Raw genomic sequence first — 13,997 nt, 5'->3', positions numbered from 1 at the left:
AATATATTTTTTAAATTCCCAGCCCCGGTCCCTGCAGGAGGCCTTTTGGTAGGCCGTCGTTGTAAATAAGAAGTTGTTCTTAACTGACTTGACTAGTTAAATAAAGGTTAAATAAATACATTTTTAAAAAAAATAACAAACATATTCTTTCCATACTGTTAGAATGTTTCACTTGTGGTTAGTCATTATTTTTTGGATATAGTGCTGCCAATATGTTTTATTAGTAAGCATTTATAGTGAGAGTCATGATGACAGATATTGGCCGTTGACATAATGTTTCCAGTTCTTCCAACCAGACTTCCTTTACTTTACTGGTTACCTCCCTGCTGGCATTCATGGAATACTCTTGTCACGTGGAGGTGGATTTCCCTTCAAATCAGCTGCGCGCTGGATGAAACCATTGCCCCAAGAAGTGGACGTACTGTCAAAGAAAACTGTTCATGCTATCTAAAGATTCGTGTGGTAAAAACAGCAACATGATCACAATATATTTGAATTTTCTTTAGTTGGAAAGGTCATTAAATTATTGACACTGCATGTAATAACCCCCCACGGAAGCAGAATATGGGTCATTCCAAAAATGGCGGCGGTTTCTGGTAGTGTGAAGTGAAACTTTCCAAATATTGCTGATAAAACATAGCTATTCTTTAATCTATTTGTATGATTCTCGTCGAGCAGATATTAAAGTAATTATTGTTGGACTACTGCTGTATCTGACATCAAGCAACACGGTCGAATGAAGATCGCGAACGGTGGGCTTTCCTCAAAGTTGACGGTAGCAAGATTGCCTTTCATTGAATGTGATCATAACGATTGTTGTTGTCATCTCTACACGGAACTCGAACAACCCGTTAAGGCTAGCTAGCCCGTAAAATTACGTTAGATTCGTCTTTTACCGGTTATTTGTCCTCAACCAGATTGCCTTGTTTGTATATTGGGGTCAAGGCTCCCGTGCCCGTTTTACGTCATCCGTCACACACACACACACACACACACACAGCGAGGTTGATGCCCGTAAATGTTGTGTGCCCTGTCGCAAATAATTTCTTGATTTGCTAGCAGCATAACATAAGTAATGTTGCCCTCTAACTTGCTTTATAATGTGATAGCCAGTCTACTTCCTGTGGCTAACTATAGCTGGTTGACAACAGTATTAGTGTTGGCTAGCTGATGGCAAGCCATCAATCAAGATAGCTAGGGTGCGTTTAGCAGGGCACAATGTTGTGGAGCGTTACAAACATGCCTTTCTGACATGTAGAATACGGAGCCACAACGACAGATGTCAGCTCCCACTCAGCCCAGTCAAAGCTCTTCTCTGTCCTGGGACCCCACTGGTGGAACAAGCTTTCCCCCCCCCCTAATGTCAGGACAGCGGAGTCCCAGCCCATCTTTTGCTAATTTATTTGAAACCCTAACTCATCAAAAGAGTATCTTAAATAAGTAAATAATTCTCTGCAATTGTCTTTTCCTGCTAGCACTGGCTTTGTTGATAATTTACTTATCAAAAATGTAAAATGTACGTAGGGGTGTGGTAGCAAGACTGTGGTGTGTTGTCACACCTAACTATCTTAACATGCATACACTAATTGTAAGTCTCTCTTCGTTTAGTTTGGTTTATCAAAGCATAACATGTATGTGGTAGAGCTTGGGCGATAAACCGAAAATCATAGACACATCAAATTTTAACACCCCGACCTTACCGATCACTTATCACATCCATTTTGCTGATACCGTTCATTACGATAAGTAACCTATACTAGAGAAATGTGAAGTTTTGAATGAAAATAAGTTTGCTAATATGGGTGAATCTAATGGGACAATTGATGGCTAACAACCATCAAACTAGTAGTAGTTTAAAGGATAATAAAACACTTTAAAAACTGTGAGTGCACATTCATGTTAAAAACGTATTGTTCTGTTTATCGTTATCTCATCAATTCAGGGAATTTATTGCAGTATAGATTTTTGTCCATATCGCCCAGCTCTCGTATGTAGCATCATGGCGGAACAATGTAACATTTTAGTGCTCACATATAACTGCCAATTCTGTCTTGTATGATAACGTTAGATTTTTGTCTAGAAAATAGATTTCCAATTTAATATTTGATCAGCCTGCCTGTTCATTTCTCAATTTGTGTGGATCTATTTTGTATCCTATTTGTTAGCTTTAAGTTTAATTTCTTAAATGATCTACGTTCGGTAAACAGGTGACATTGACAGCTCACTTTTCCCTCCATGTGATTGACAGCTGTCCTTGCAAATCAATGGACAAGCTTCAGGACCTCAGCCAATCCGAGTTGGAGGATTTGCTGGACAATACAGAGCGGGTGGAGTCCATGGCATTGGAATCTGATGAGGTAAGCAATCACGTCTTTGCTTTGTCTCATTGTCTGTCGATTGTGTCTTAAATAGATTGAGTTGTAGCCTGGTCCCAGATCTGTTTGTGCTCTAACCAACTCCTATGGTCATCTATTATTGTCATGCGTCATGTTTGGCGTGACATTGACCACAGGACTTTGCAAGACGGCACAAAACCGATCTGGGACCAGGCTAGTCGAGATGCGCCTCATACTGAAATGCCTCCCGTGTTTTTTTTGTATCTGAGTAAGGGATAATGAATAGCCAAGTTTGTCTATAGGGCCTATCTCTGAGATGAGGCCTTGCTTTTTCTGTCAGGTCACACAACTTGGCTATTACTCAGTGTAGGACCTAGATGATTGATTCATCGGAGGACGGACATCTAGGTCTCATCTCACTCTGACCAGTAGCAATGTCCAGGCTCATCCTGCCATCAACAGTCATATTTACTTCTCTTCCACCTTTGTCCATAAGTCCAAAACACTAACCAATGAGTTTCATTTGTTTGTCTCCACTCTTCACGTGGGGAGTTATGTTCACTAGATGCAAATGACCTGTTCCTGGCTAACTCGTCGTGTTAAGTTGCTGCTGTCTTGGCTAGCCAGGTCTGCCCTAAACAAAAAATATGACTTTTGTCAAGCAGGTCTCAGAAGGCAGGACCTGGCAGCTTCTGTCATACACCGACTGGTAATGTTGTCATTCAACGTGTTGCCGTGGCGTCACGTACAGGAGGAGAGAGTAGTGCCCTGAGCAGGACTTGAACCCGGGTCGCCTGACCCCCAAGACGAACGCACTATCTACAATCCCAATAACGCTATCCCAAATGGGAGCAATCCTATCATGGTGATCAAGGCTAGGGTCATTATGAGAATTAGCGAGCTATGGAAGTTCACGTCCGGTCGCTACAATGTCTGTCGTACATAGTCCCGGTCAAAAAGACATGAAGGAAATACAATGTATTATTGACTCCTCCTCCTTCTTCCTCGTCTATAGATTCAGAACATCCAGCTGGAGAGGGAGATGGCACTGGCCTCCAACCGTAACCTGGCAGAACAGAACCTGGACATGAAGCCTCGCCTGGAGAGACAGCGAGAACATCTAGTGGAGAGATACTCTGAACTGGAGGGAGTCAGAGAGACCTACAGACAACACTGTGACCAGAAAGGTAAGGGATAGAGGGAGGGATGAGAGATGGAGAGATGTAAGAGAGACCTACAGACAGCACTGTGACCAGACCGGTAAGGGATGGATGGAGGGAGTCAGAGAGACCTACAAACAGCACTGTACCCAGGGAGGGAGGGATGAGATGGGAGGTTATTGATGGATAATAGATAGAGATGAAGAAAAGCAACATTATAGAGGAAGAGAGAGAGGATATGGAAATAGAAATAGCAAGATGGAGCGATGAGCGGGAGGGAGACACAGACAGACGGCAGGAACAGACTTGAGAGAGATTGTGTAGTGTAGGGATAGATCTTGTCTGGCCTGTTCAGATCCTGGACACTCAGTTCGTCTCTACTAGTCAAACACAGTGACTGTGTCCCAAAAGCACTCTCTCGCCTATATAGTGCACTGCTTAGGTAGTATAGGAAATGGGGTGCCATTTGGGGCTAAGCCTTGGTCTCTACTGGTTACACAGACACACACACAGACAGGCTTCCAGATCTGGCCTGTGTGTCTGTCTGCCAGGGTCTCCCTGGATACCACCCCATCAGCCCCCATTCCACTGCCGTCAGCTCTCAGACCAGGCCGTGTGATCTGTGTACATGCACACATTACCTTCCCGCAGCCTTGTTTTGTCAGCTTTTCATGAGAAGCTGTGTTTGTGATGGTGTCCGTTTGCAGGGCTGGAATTGGGTACGGCTCATTATAGTTACGTCATATGTTTTTCCTAAAGGTGATTAGGTCATATCGTTGTTATTTCGCCCCTGAATCAGTCCTCCGAGTGATTCACCTTGACTGGGTGTTAACCTTGAGCTTGCCCTCATTGAGAAGTCTACCAGAGGTATTTGAAGATGCATGAAAGTCGATTTTCCTGTTGCGTGTGTATCCATGTTTATCCAACATTGAGCTTCATGAGATTTGTTTGTTCTCATATTTAAATGTGTTTTAATAGCCTTCGGCGGTATCCAGATTTTCATACCGTCCTCCTCTCATTCTGGGATTTACGGTGTTACCTGTATGGCACACATGGGGGCGCTAAAAACGCAAGAGAACCCATTGTGCTTCTATTACCAGAATGCTAGCAAAATTAGCACAAACTAATAGTGAAATCACATAGATGCTGTTAGCTAAGTGCTAACAAGCGAAAACGAACAAATGCATTGCAAATCCAGTTCATAAAGTTATACAAGCATAGTTAGTAACTACCGAATGACGTTTTTGGAGAGTGTGGACGTTTCCGAGAGAAATCGCGCAAATGAACAAAGTTTTGGCGCGTGCTTTTCTGAAGGAAGAGCTGCAGATGGGCAGATGGGAGGAGAAAGAAAACTATAGTAGGAAGCACAGGGGGTGAAAAATGGCTACATTTAGAAGTGAATTGCGTACAATTGTAACTTCATCACCTCTTGTGTGCCGCACAACTGGGATTCGCCGATAGGTATCAAACGCTACGGACTCACTAGCTCGCTTTCTCCCGTTGTGCCACACAAACACACACGTGACTGTCTCAACTGTTCTGGCGAACAACAGTAAGCTTCATAATGTAAAGTAATGTGACGGGTGAAATGAAGAACGCAATCTGCTTTATCTCCTAACATATTGCACAAGTTGCCTGCGGGTAATAACTTAAAAAGTAGCTACAAATGTTCCAATTTATTGAAAAACTTCAGTTAAGTCGTTTTGACGGTATTGAAAAAACCAGCCTGTGGCTTTTTCCCAAATACCCCGGGATATGGTATATACAGTATACCTCCCAAGCCTACTGTTTAACAACAGGCGTGAAGCATTGTGCTGTCGGTGTTGTGTGTGTCTACGGGGACTGAGAAGCTTGGCGTGACATTGAAGTGTGGGAGGTGTTTATGCCCCTTTCTCTTTTCGCCCTCTTTCTCCCTTTTTCTCTCTTACACTATACTGGTCTCCTACACTCCCTCCCTCCCTCTATACTGGTCTCTCCCTCTATACTGGTCTCTCCCTCTATATTGGTCTCTTACACTCCCTCCCTCTATATTGGTCTCTTACACTCCCTCCCTCCCTCTATACTGGTCTCTTACACTCACTCCCTCCCTCTATACTGGTCTCTTACACTCCCTCCCTCCCTCTATACTGGTCTCTTACACTCACTCCCTCCCTCTATACTGGTCTCTTACACTCCCTCCCTCCCTCTATACTGGTCTCTTACACTCACTCCCTCCCTCTATACTGGTCTCTTACACTCACTCCCTCCCTCTATACTGGTCTCTTACATTCTCTCTCTCCCCCCCCAGATGGCATCATGGGGCAGGTATCACCAGAGGGGTTGTTCTCCAGACTCCAGACAGAGGGCGCCAGCACAGAGACTGAGTCAGAGGTGAGAGGCCACAGTGACAGACGACTCAGTCGGAAAATGAAACCGGCAGATTATACTGTTGACGAGATTGGGAAATGCCTATGTATCCTTAAACACAGGACCAATGGCGACAAAATGATCTACTCATCTCTTACTCTATTGAACGCCACACAGAGAACCAGCAGTTGGAATAAGACATAATTATAATGCTAAATAACATGTTCTCAGACATTGTCAATAGTGTGTCCATATTTACCCCCGATCCCTCTCTCCCATTCTTTAACACTCACTCGGTCTCTTTTTCTCTCTTTTTCTCTCTTCATCTCTCTCTCTCTCTCTCTCCATCAGAGTCTGGCAGATGAGTTTCTGGACGGCCAGCTGTCTCTGGACTCGTTTCTTGACCGCTTCCTCTCCCTCCGCTCCCTCGCTCACAAAAGACGAGTGCGGATAGAGAAACTGCAGGAGATCCTGCGCCAGAAGGAGACCGCCGCCGGGGACGCCGGCTCCATGACATCACAAACAAGCGCCAATCAGGACCCAGCGACAACACAGTCATCGCCATGGAATCATCCTCATCAAGCTCCTCAGCAACAACAACCGCAGCAGAATTCCAATCCCAACAATCACTCTAGCTTCCAAAACCCCTCTTCCCAAAATGGCCCTGGCTCCGCCCTACCTTACACCCCTTACCCCGTCGCCCCTCCTAACCCGACAGCCACTTCCGCAGGACCAGGCCCGTCCATTCCCCCAGGTCAATTTCCTCCCTATCCCAGCCCCGGCTCACCTTTCACCTCAGCGGCGAGCTACTCAGCCCGTCCCGCTTTCGGGCCTCCGGCCAATGCCTGCCCGTACCCCACCCAGCCCACGTTCCCTGGCGTCCCCGGCTCAGGGTCTGCGTTCGGGCAGTACAGCGCCCCCTACCCTTCTGCGTACCCTTACGGCGGGATTGAGGGGTATAGCTACCCCACGGGCCCTGCTCTGCCCAACTCTCAGTCCCCCACAGGCAGGCCGTTGTACAGGCCCGGGTTTGGAGTGCCACAGCCCTACTCCTGAACCTTCCTCTGCTCTCACCTCGTCACTCCTCTCCCACCACACATTCTCCAGTCTCTCCCTCATTTTGCTTTCTCTCTCTCTCTCTCTGTCTCTTTCTCTCTCCCTTTCGCTCTCTCTCTCTTTCTTTCTCTCTCTCTCTCTCTCTCTCTCTCTCCCTCTTTCTCTCTCCCTCTTTCTCTCTCCCTCTTTCTCTCTCCCTCTTTCTCTCTCCCTCTTTCTCTCTCCCTCTTTCTCTCTTTCTTTCTTTCTTTTCTTTCTCTCTCTCTTCTCCTCCCCTCCTGTCATTCTCAAGTGCATAACTGTCTCAGGACCTCCCTCCCCTTGTGTTCCAATGTGTTGTTAGAAACACTCTCCCATTGGCTGTCGGGCCCCTTCACTCTCCCCTCTCTCTCCTCCTATTGGCTGTCGGCCCTTTCACTCTTCTCCCTCCCTTTGTGGAATACTGAGCCAATCAACGATACCTTGGCCACGTACGTTTCAGATAGAAATGGAGCTGACGTGACTCCTTATTCTACATGTCAGAGAGTCATGTTCTACATCAAATATATCTACACATGTATTCCTTATCGCTGGTTTCACCCCGTAGCACAAGTCCCTTGTGGCACTGTATGGTATACGCATTGGAGTACATTTGACTTGTTCTAACACCCATATCATTCTACACCGATGTCAGATGACATGTGTTGATCATATTCGTTCGTACATGATGATGTTAACTTAATACCCACCCGAGCCAAAACGTTTTACAGGTGCAGTTCTGTTCAGGGATTCTGTTGTCCTGTAAACTGTCTTTGTCGCTCTTCGTTCTGGTTAGGAAGTACATAAGACAATACTAAAGAAGGAAAATCCCATGAAATCATAACAACTCTAGGACTTGTCCATGTAATCGTATTCATTATGATCTAAAAGGCTAAACTGATCCTATATCAGTACTCTTACTCTGAGCGGCTTTATGAATGCGGGCCCTGATCAGTGGTCATTTTGGAGACTTCAATAACCCGATCTTCTTTCTTATTCACCTGGCTCTGCATGTATGATGTTTGTTTCTATGCCAAATCTGGACATCTTTACAGGTGTAGGATCTTAGTTTGACCTGTTTCTCACAGCAGGAAAATAATCCTGCAGCAAAATGACATGTGGATTATAATGGAGGTTTTTGTAGGGTTCGATGAATTGTCAAGGCAAATAAAGTCTGAAATGAATAACTTAAGACACTTTTCCACCTTGAATACACTATAAGTTTGAATTTTCTGCTGTGCAGGAAATTCCCTGCAACAACAGGGTGATCAAGTTAAGATCCTACATCTGCATATTCTACAAGTTTAGCTTCCAAGTCTTTTTTTTTTCTTGACAGGATGTTTTGGTTGGTTGGTTTAGATGTTTTGATGCCTATTGACAATGACGTCATTGTTTACAGAATCATATCTGTATTCTCTGTCGAGAATCATGCCTGTTTCTCTTCTCTCTGATCTCTCCGTTTTCTCACTTCACACTCTGTTTTTTCATCTCTTCCCCCACGAGGCTCCCTTGGCGTTAAACTCACCTCTCGTCTTTCTCACCTCACTCTCTATTTCACCCTCTCTCCATAATCTGCCAGTCGACATGAACTGATGCTTGACAATGAATACAATGAGGAAATAGTTTATTTCTGTAAGTTCACTTTCAATGAGAATAATATAATGTGATTTGTATAAATTATTAAAGAGCTGTGATCAATAACAGGTGACATGACATTAAAACAAGGGATTGATAGATTTGCACCCCAAATGGAACCCTGTTTACTTAGGGCTCTGGTCAAAAGTAGTGCACTACATAGGGAAGTGGGTGCCATTTGGGACTCGTCTGCTTGCTTTGGCTCAGAAAGCACAAGAGGAGAGAGCTGTTACTGAGGGGGGGGTTCTACAGAGATTCATACCGCCTTCACGACGGCTCATACAGCATTCATAGACGCATCTTAAAGTCGTGAGCTCTTCAACCTTAATCGGTGGTCTTAAACAGAGCATTACTACATTGGTTGTTATCATGCCCTATGAAGGTGTTTACGAAGCTTCTGTTTAGTTGTTATGTAGGGCTTCTTCATCAGGTTAACTGGTTGGACTGACTGGTGACGTCTACGACCAGGGGGCAGTGTCTTAATGGGATTGTCACACTACAACTGTCCCAAATAGCACCCTACCCCTTACAAAAATGCACTACTTTTGACCAGAGCCCTATGGGCAGAGAATGGTGTTCCGTTTGGGAGACAAGCCTAACACTCCATATTTAAGGAAGAAAAGATGAGTCAGAAATTGGGTTTTAGAAGCCCAACGGAGATACGCAGCATAAATAAGGGGGAAATAAAAATACAAGCTTGGAGCTTGTTTTAAGTTTCTTATTTTTTTTGTGTGAATATTAATTAAACACTGAACTTGATCTAAGAGGGCTGTGTTCTGACTCGTAATTTGAATTATATAAAAAAAATGTTTTATCTACTTATCTTTTCTCTGGTGTTGGGAGAAAATACAAATTCCACGATAACTGGGGTGAAAGTTAGTTTTGACTGTTACTCCAATTGCTTCAAGATGAATTCAATCGGATAGAACTTGATAAGAGTTTAATTGATTTGTTCTGAAAGGGCGTGGGCCTTGCTTGTTTTGTCTCGAACAGAGTTTACTATCAGGCCTTCGTTCCCCCTCGCTGATTGTGATGATCTTTTTCTGATGTGGGCCGAGAAGACCTAACCAGGGAGAAGAAAGAGAGAGAGAGAGAGCGACGGACCTCTGCGGGGAAAGGAGGGCACTGAAGTACTAGGTGACTTCAGTGGAGGAAAAACTCCCACCTACTATCAAATATTCCTACTCAGTGATTATTGTCATCAATCAATTGTTGTGGAACGATTTCTGTAGCTGTAGTCTATCATATATAGTACAGTAGGTGTATGTAGGCTCAATTGTAAATTTACTGATCGACAAATAGCATACAAATTAATACTGTTACAGAACGATTTTAAAAAATGTGAGAAATGTAGATTTTAGTTTTTTTGTTTAACAACTCTAGGAGGAGGAGGGAAAGCGGGATGGTCCTAGGTTTTGAATATTCAGTCAAAGTACGGAGAGAAGTGTCTCATAGAGAAAGGAGGAGGAGGGCAATTTTTTTACGGGGCTTTCTACACATCTACGGCTCGGTAAACCAGAGACTGAAGATGAGAGAAAACGAGAGCAAAAGAGGGAGGGAATGGACGGGTGTGAACGAACAGAAAACATGAGTAATGGTTGAATTAAGAAAATAAAACATTAAGTACAGTGCCTTCAGAAAGCATTCACACCCACACGACTTTTTCGAAATTTGTTGTGTTACAGCCTGCATTTTAAATTGATTAAATGTTGACTTTTAGTCACTGGCCTACAAACAATACCTCATAATGTCAATATATATATATATATATATATATATATATATATATATATATATATATATATATATATATATATATATTTTTTTTAACAAGTTAGTAAAAAATGAAAAGCTGAAATGTCTTGAATCAATAAGTATTGAACCCCTTTGTTATGACAAGCCTAAAAATATTCAGGAGTAAAAATGTGCTGAACAAGTCCCATACGTTGCATTCACTCATTGTGTGTGCAATAATAGTGTTTGACATGATATTTGAAGGACTACTTCATCTCTGTGCCCCAGACATTCAATTATCTGTAAGGTCCCACAGTCGAGCAGTAACTTTCAAACACAGATTCAACCACAAAGACCAGGGAGGTTTTCCAATGCCTCGCAAAGATGGGCACCTATAGATAGATGGGTAACATTTTTTTTTAAATCAGACATTGAATATCCCGTTGAACATGGTGAAGTTATTAAATACACTTTGGATGGTATATCAATGCACCCAGTCTCTTCAAAGATACAGGCTTCCTTCCTAACTCAGTTGCTGTTGACATGAAGGAAACCACTCAGGGATTTTCACCACGAGGCCAATGGTGACTTTAAAACAGTTACAGAGTTTAAGGACTGTGAAAGGAGAAAACCGAAGATGGATAAACATTGTAGTTGCTCCACAATACTAACTTAATATTTCAAAACATGCATCCTTTTTGCAACAAGGCACTAAAGTAATACTGAAAAAAAAAATGGAATAGTGATGAACTTTTTGTCCTGAACACAAAGTGTTATGTTTGGGGAAAATCCTGAGTACGACTCTTCATATTTTCAAACATAGTTGTGGCTGCATCATGTTATGGGTATGCTTGTATTTGACTGGTCGAGTTTTTCAGGATAAAAAAAAGGAATGGAATGGAGCTAAGCACAGGCAAAATCCTAGAGGAAAACCTGGTTCGGTCTGCTTTCCACCAGACACTGGGAGATGAATTCACCTTTCAGCAGAACAATAACCTTAAACACAAGGCCAAATCTACACTGGAGTTGCTTACCAAGAAGACAGTGAATGTTCTTGAGTGACCGAGTTACCGCTTTGATTTAAATCTACTTGAAAATCTATGGCAAGACCTGAAAATGGTTGTCTAGCAACGATCAACAACCAATTTGACAGCATGAAGAATTTTGAAAGACTCTCAGCTCTAATTGCTGCCAAAGGTGCTTTTAACAAAGTATTAATTCAGGGGTGTGAATACTTATGTAAATGAGATATTTCTGTATTTCATTTTGAATAAATTAGAAACCATTTCTAAAAACACGTTTTCACTTGGTCCTTATCGGGTATTGTGTGTAGATGGCTGAGATAAAAATAAATTGTCCATTTTGAATTTCTGCTGTAACACAACAAAATGTAGAACAAGTCAAGGGGTATACATATTTCCTGAAAGCACTGTAGGATAACAAAGAACATAATAATAATATGGTTATTAAATAGGATATAAAATAATATGATATGGTCATTTAGCAGACACTTTAATCCACAGCTAATGTATTACGCTACAGTTAAAGGGAAGGTTGTACACAACACTATCCACAAACTAACAGCGGATTTATAATATCCCCCTTAAGTTCTCTAAATTCCCCAACAATATAAATGATAATCAATACATAGTGAACAGGTAACTGCCAAAGTAAAAGAAACAATTGAGTAAATGAGGGATACAAAGTATATTGAACGAAGGTGCTTACACACAATACACTTCCTATATTGTATATTAAGCAGTTAGCATCCCATCATGCTTAGCATCATTTATTAAAATGCCCAGTTGCCCAAATATATTGGCTACCATGGCTAGAAAAATAGATCTCAGTGACTTTGAAAGAGGGGTCTCAAAGAGTCATAGTGTAGGGTGTTTAAAGCGTGTGTGAAATCTCAACCCAATTGAACACTTATGGGAGATTGAGCGGTGCCTGAGACAGCGTTTTCCACCACCATCAACAAAACACAGAATGATGGAATTTCTCATGGAAGGATGGTGTCACGTCCCTCCAGTTCCAGACAGAATCTATGCCAGGGTGCGTTGAAGCTGTTCTGACGGCTCGTGGAGGCCCAGCGCCCTATTGACACTTTGTGTTGGTGTTTCCTTCATTTGGGCAGTTACCTGTAGATGTGGCCTATGCAGGAATCAAACTCATAATAGGGATCTTGCTGCAAACAACTGGTGTACCTGGCATTGGTGTGTACATTGACCTATTGGAGAACACACACACACACACACACACACACAAACACAGGCGCACAAACACACTTCACTGTTGGAAGGCCTATGAAAATCAGGGTCATGACTGACTCAACAAAAATGTCTAAAAGTGAACAATTCTAATTGTTCTTTCTGCCTCTCGCACTTTTCCTCCACTCTTCTCCTTTTCACTTCTTTCTTTTCTTCTTCTCTCTTTCTTTTTTTTGTGCCTGTCTTTGAAGTGAGGAAGTTTGCAGAAAACCTCTCAGAAGAAAAGCAGCAAACGCCAAAGATGAAGAGAAGGCTTTATGGATAGAGAAACAGAGGGTGGGGAGAAAGGAGAGCGAGGAGTTTAGACTTCTGCACCGTTTCCTCTCTCTTCAGTCTGTCTGTCGTTTTTTTTTTGCGCGCATTGGTCTCTCTTCTCTTCTTCTCTCCCCTGTTTTTCTCAAGCTGGTCATCTCCAGAATGAATAGAAGGCTTGTACTTACAGTCCTGGCCCTGAATGTTGGTAAGTCTTTATTGAAATACAGTCTCGTGGTTTCCGTGAGTCCATTATGATACACAATTTTCTCGTGTTCTGATACACTACACTGACATTGATGGTTGAACTCGAAGCAGCAGAATTGTAGTCATTTGGCTGCGTCCCTATTCCCTATCAGAGATAGGCAGTATTTCTGTTACATGTATTTGATATGTGTTTTTCAATTACTTCTGAGTATTTTAAAATGTGTATTACACTGGGCTAAACTCCAATGTATTTTGTAACAAGATACTTTCGAGAGCTGTCATTTTTATTTTCAAAATACTTTTCTACACATTTTTTTTTATAGCGGTTCACAATTGTGCGTCCCCCTTTCTCCCTGCATTGGTATCATCATTTTGATGGCACTGTGGTGTGCTAAAAGCATCTGCTAAATCAATGAAAATATCAATGTAAATGTGAAATTGTACAATTGCAAAGGATGCTGAGTATTATTCTAATGAAGTCCAACCCGAAACAAGGCCAATAACAATAACCAGTGTGCTTTGCAGATCATTTTGGTATGTTCATTTTCACATATTTATTTACATTTTGGTCATTTAGCAGACACTCTTATAGAGCGTGACTTAGACTCAGTGCATTCAACTAAAGTAGATAAAACAACAACACATCAAAGAAAACAAATGTGTATTTGTCACATGCTTTGTGAACAAAAGGCTGAAGACGAACAGTGAAATGCTTACTTACGGGTCCTTTTCCAACAACACAGAGTTAAAGATGATAGAAAAAAATATGAATAACAAATATAAAGAGTGACACGAGGAATAAATACTCAGGGAAAAACAACGAACAATAATGAGTCAAAATGACATGGCTATATACACCAGTTCCCGAGTCGATGTGCAGGGGTACGAGGCAATTGAGACACAGTGCATTCGGAAAGTATACAGGCCTTTTGACTTTCTCCATATGTTGTTACGTTACATCCTTATTCTAAAAAGGATTAAAT

At 42.3% G+C, this 13,997-nt stretch overlaps 2 protein-coding genes across 4 annotated transcripts in view; both read left to right on the top strand.

Annotated features, from left to right (window-relative positions):
- The first annotated feature begins 334 nt into the window (after positions 1 to 334).
- On the top strand, positions 335 to 9,315 carry LOC110497429 (vacuolar protein sorting-associated protein 37C). Of its 3 annotated transcripts, none has more exons than XM_036954355.1 (5): positions 335 to 462; positions 2,249 to 2,357; positions 3,352 to 3,523; positions 5,784 to 5,866; positions 6,194 to 9,315. In XM_036954355.1, the coding sequence occupies exons 2-5, from the start codon at positions 2,265 to 2,267 to the stop codon at positions 6,896 to 6,898; spliced, it is 1,053 nt and encodes a 350-aa protein (XP_036810250.1). In that variant the 5' UTR covers positions 335 to 462; positions 2,249 to 2,264; the 3' UTR covers positions 6,899 to 9,315. The 3 variants fall into 3 exon arrangements, with proteins under 3 accessions (XP_036810250.1, XP_036810248.1, XP_036810249.1); XM_036954353.1 differs by lacking the exon at positions 335 to 462 and adding an exon at positions 539 to 775; XM_036954354.1 differs by lacking the exon at positions 335 to 462 and adding an exon at positions 544 to 752.
- Positions 9,316 to 12,823: 3,508 nt separating this feature from the next.
- The window catches only part of LOC110498555, a 6,368-nt gene continuing 5,194 nt past the window's right edge, over positions 12,824 to 13,997 (top strand). Inside the window, exon 1 of the mRNA XM_021575217.2 lies at positions 12,824 to 13,015. Within this exon, the coding sequence (XP_021430892.2) occupies positions 12,973 to 13,015 (43 nt within the window). The 5' untranslated portion in view covers positions 12,824 to 12,972. The remainder of the gene's footprint in view (positions 13,016 to 13,997) is intronic.

The sequence above is a fragment of the Oncorhynchus mykiss genome, chromosome 19, assembly GCF_013265735.2.
Source record: "Oncorhynchus mykiss isolate Arlee chromosome 19, USDA_OmykA_1.1, whole genome shotgun sequence".
In the NCBI taxonomy this organism is placed as follows: Eukaryota; Metazoa; Chordata; class Actinopteri; order Salmoniformes; family Salmonidae; genus Oncorhynchus; species Oncorhynchus mykiss.
This window is presented reverse-complemented; position numbering and strand designations above follow the sequence as displayed.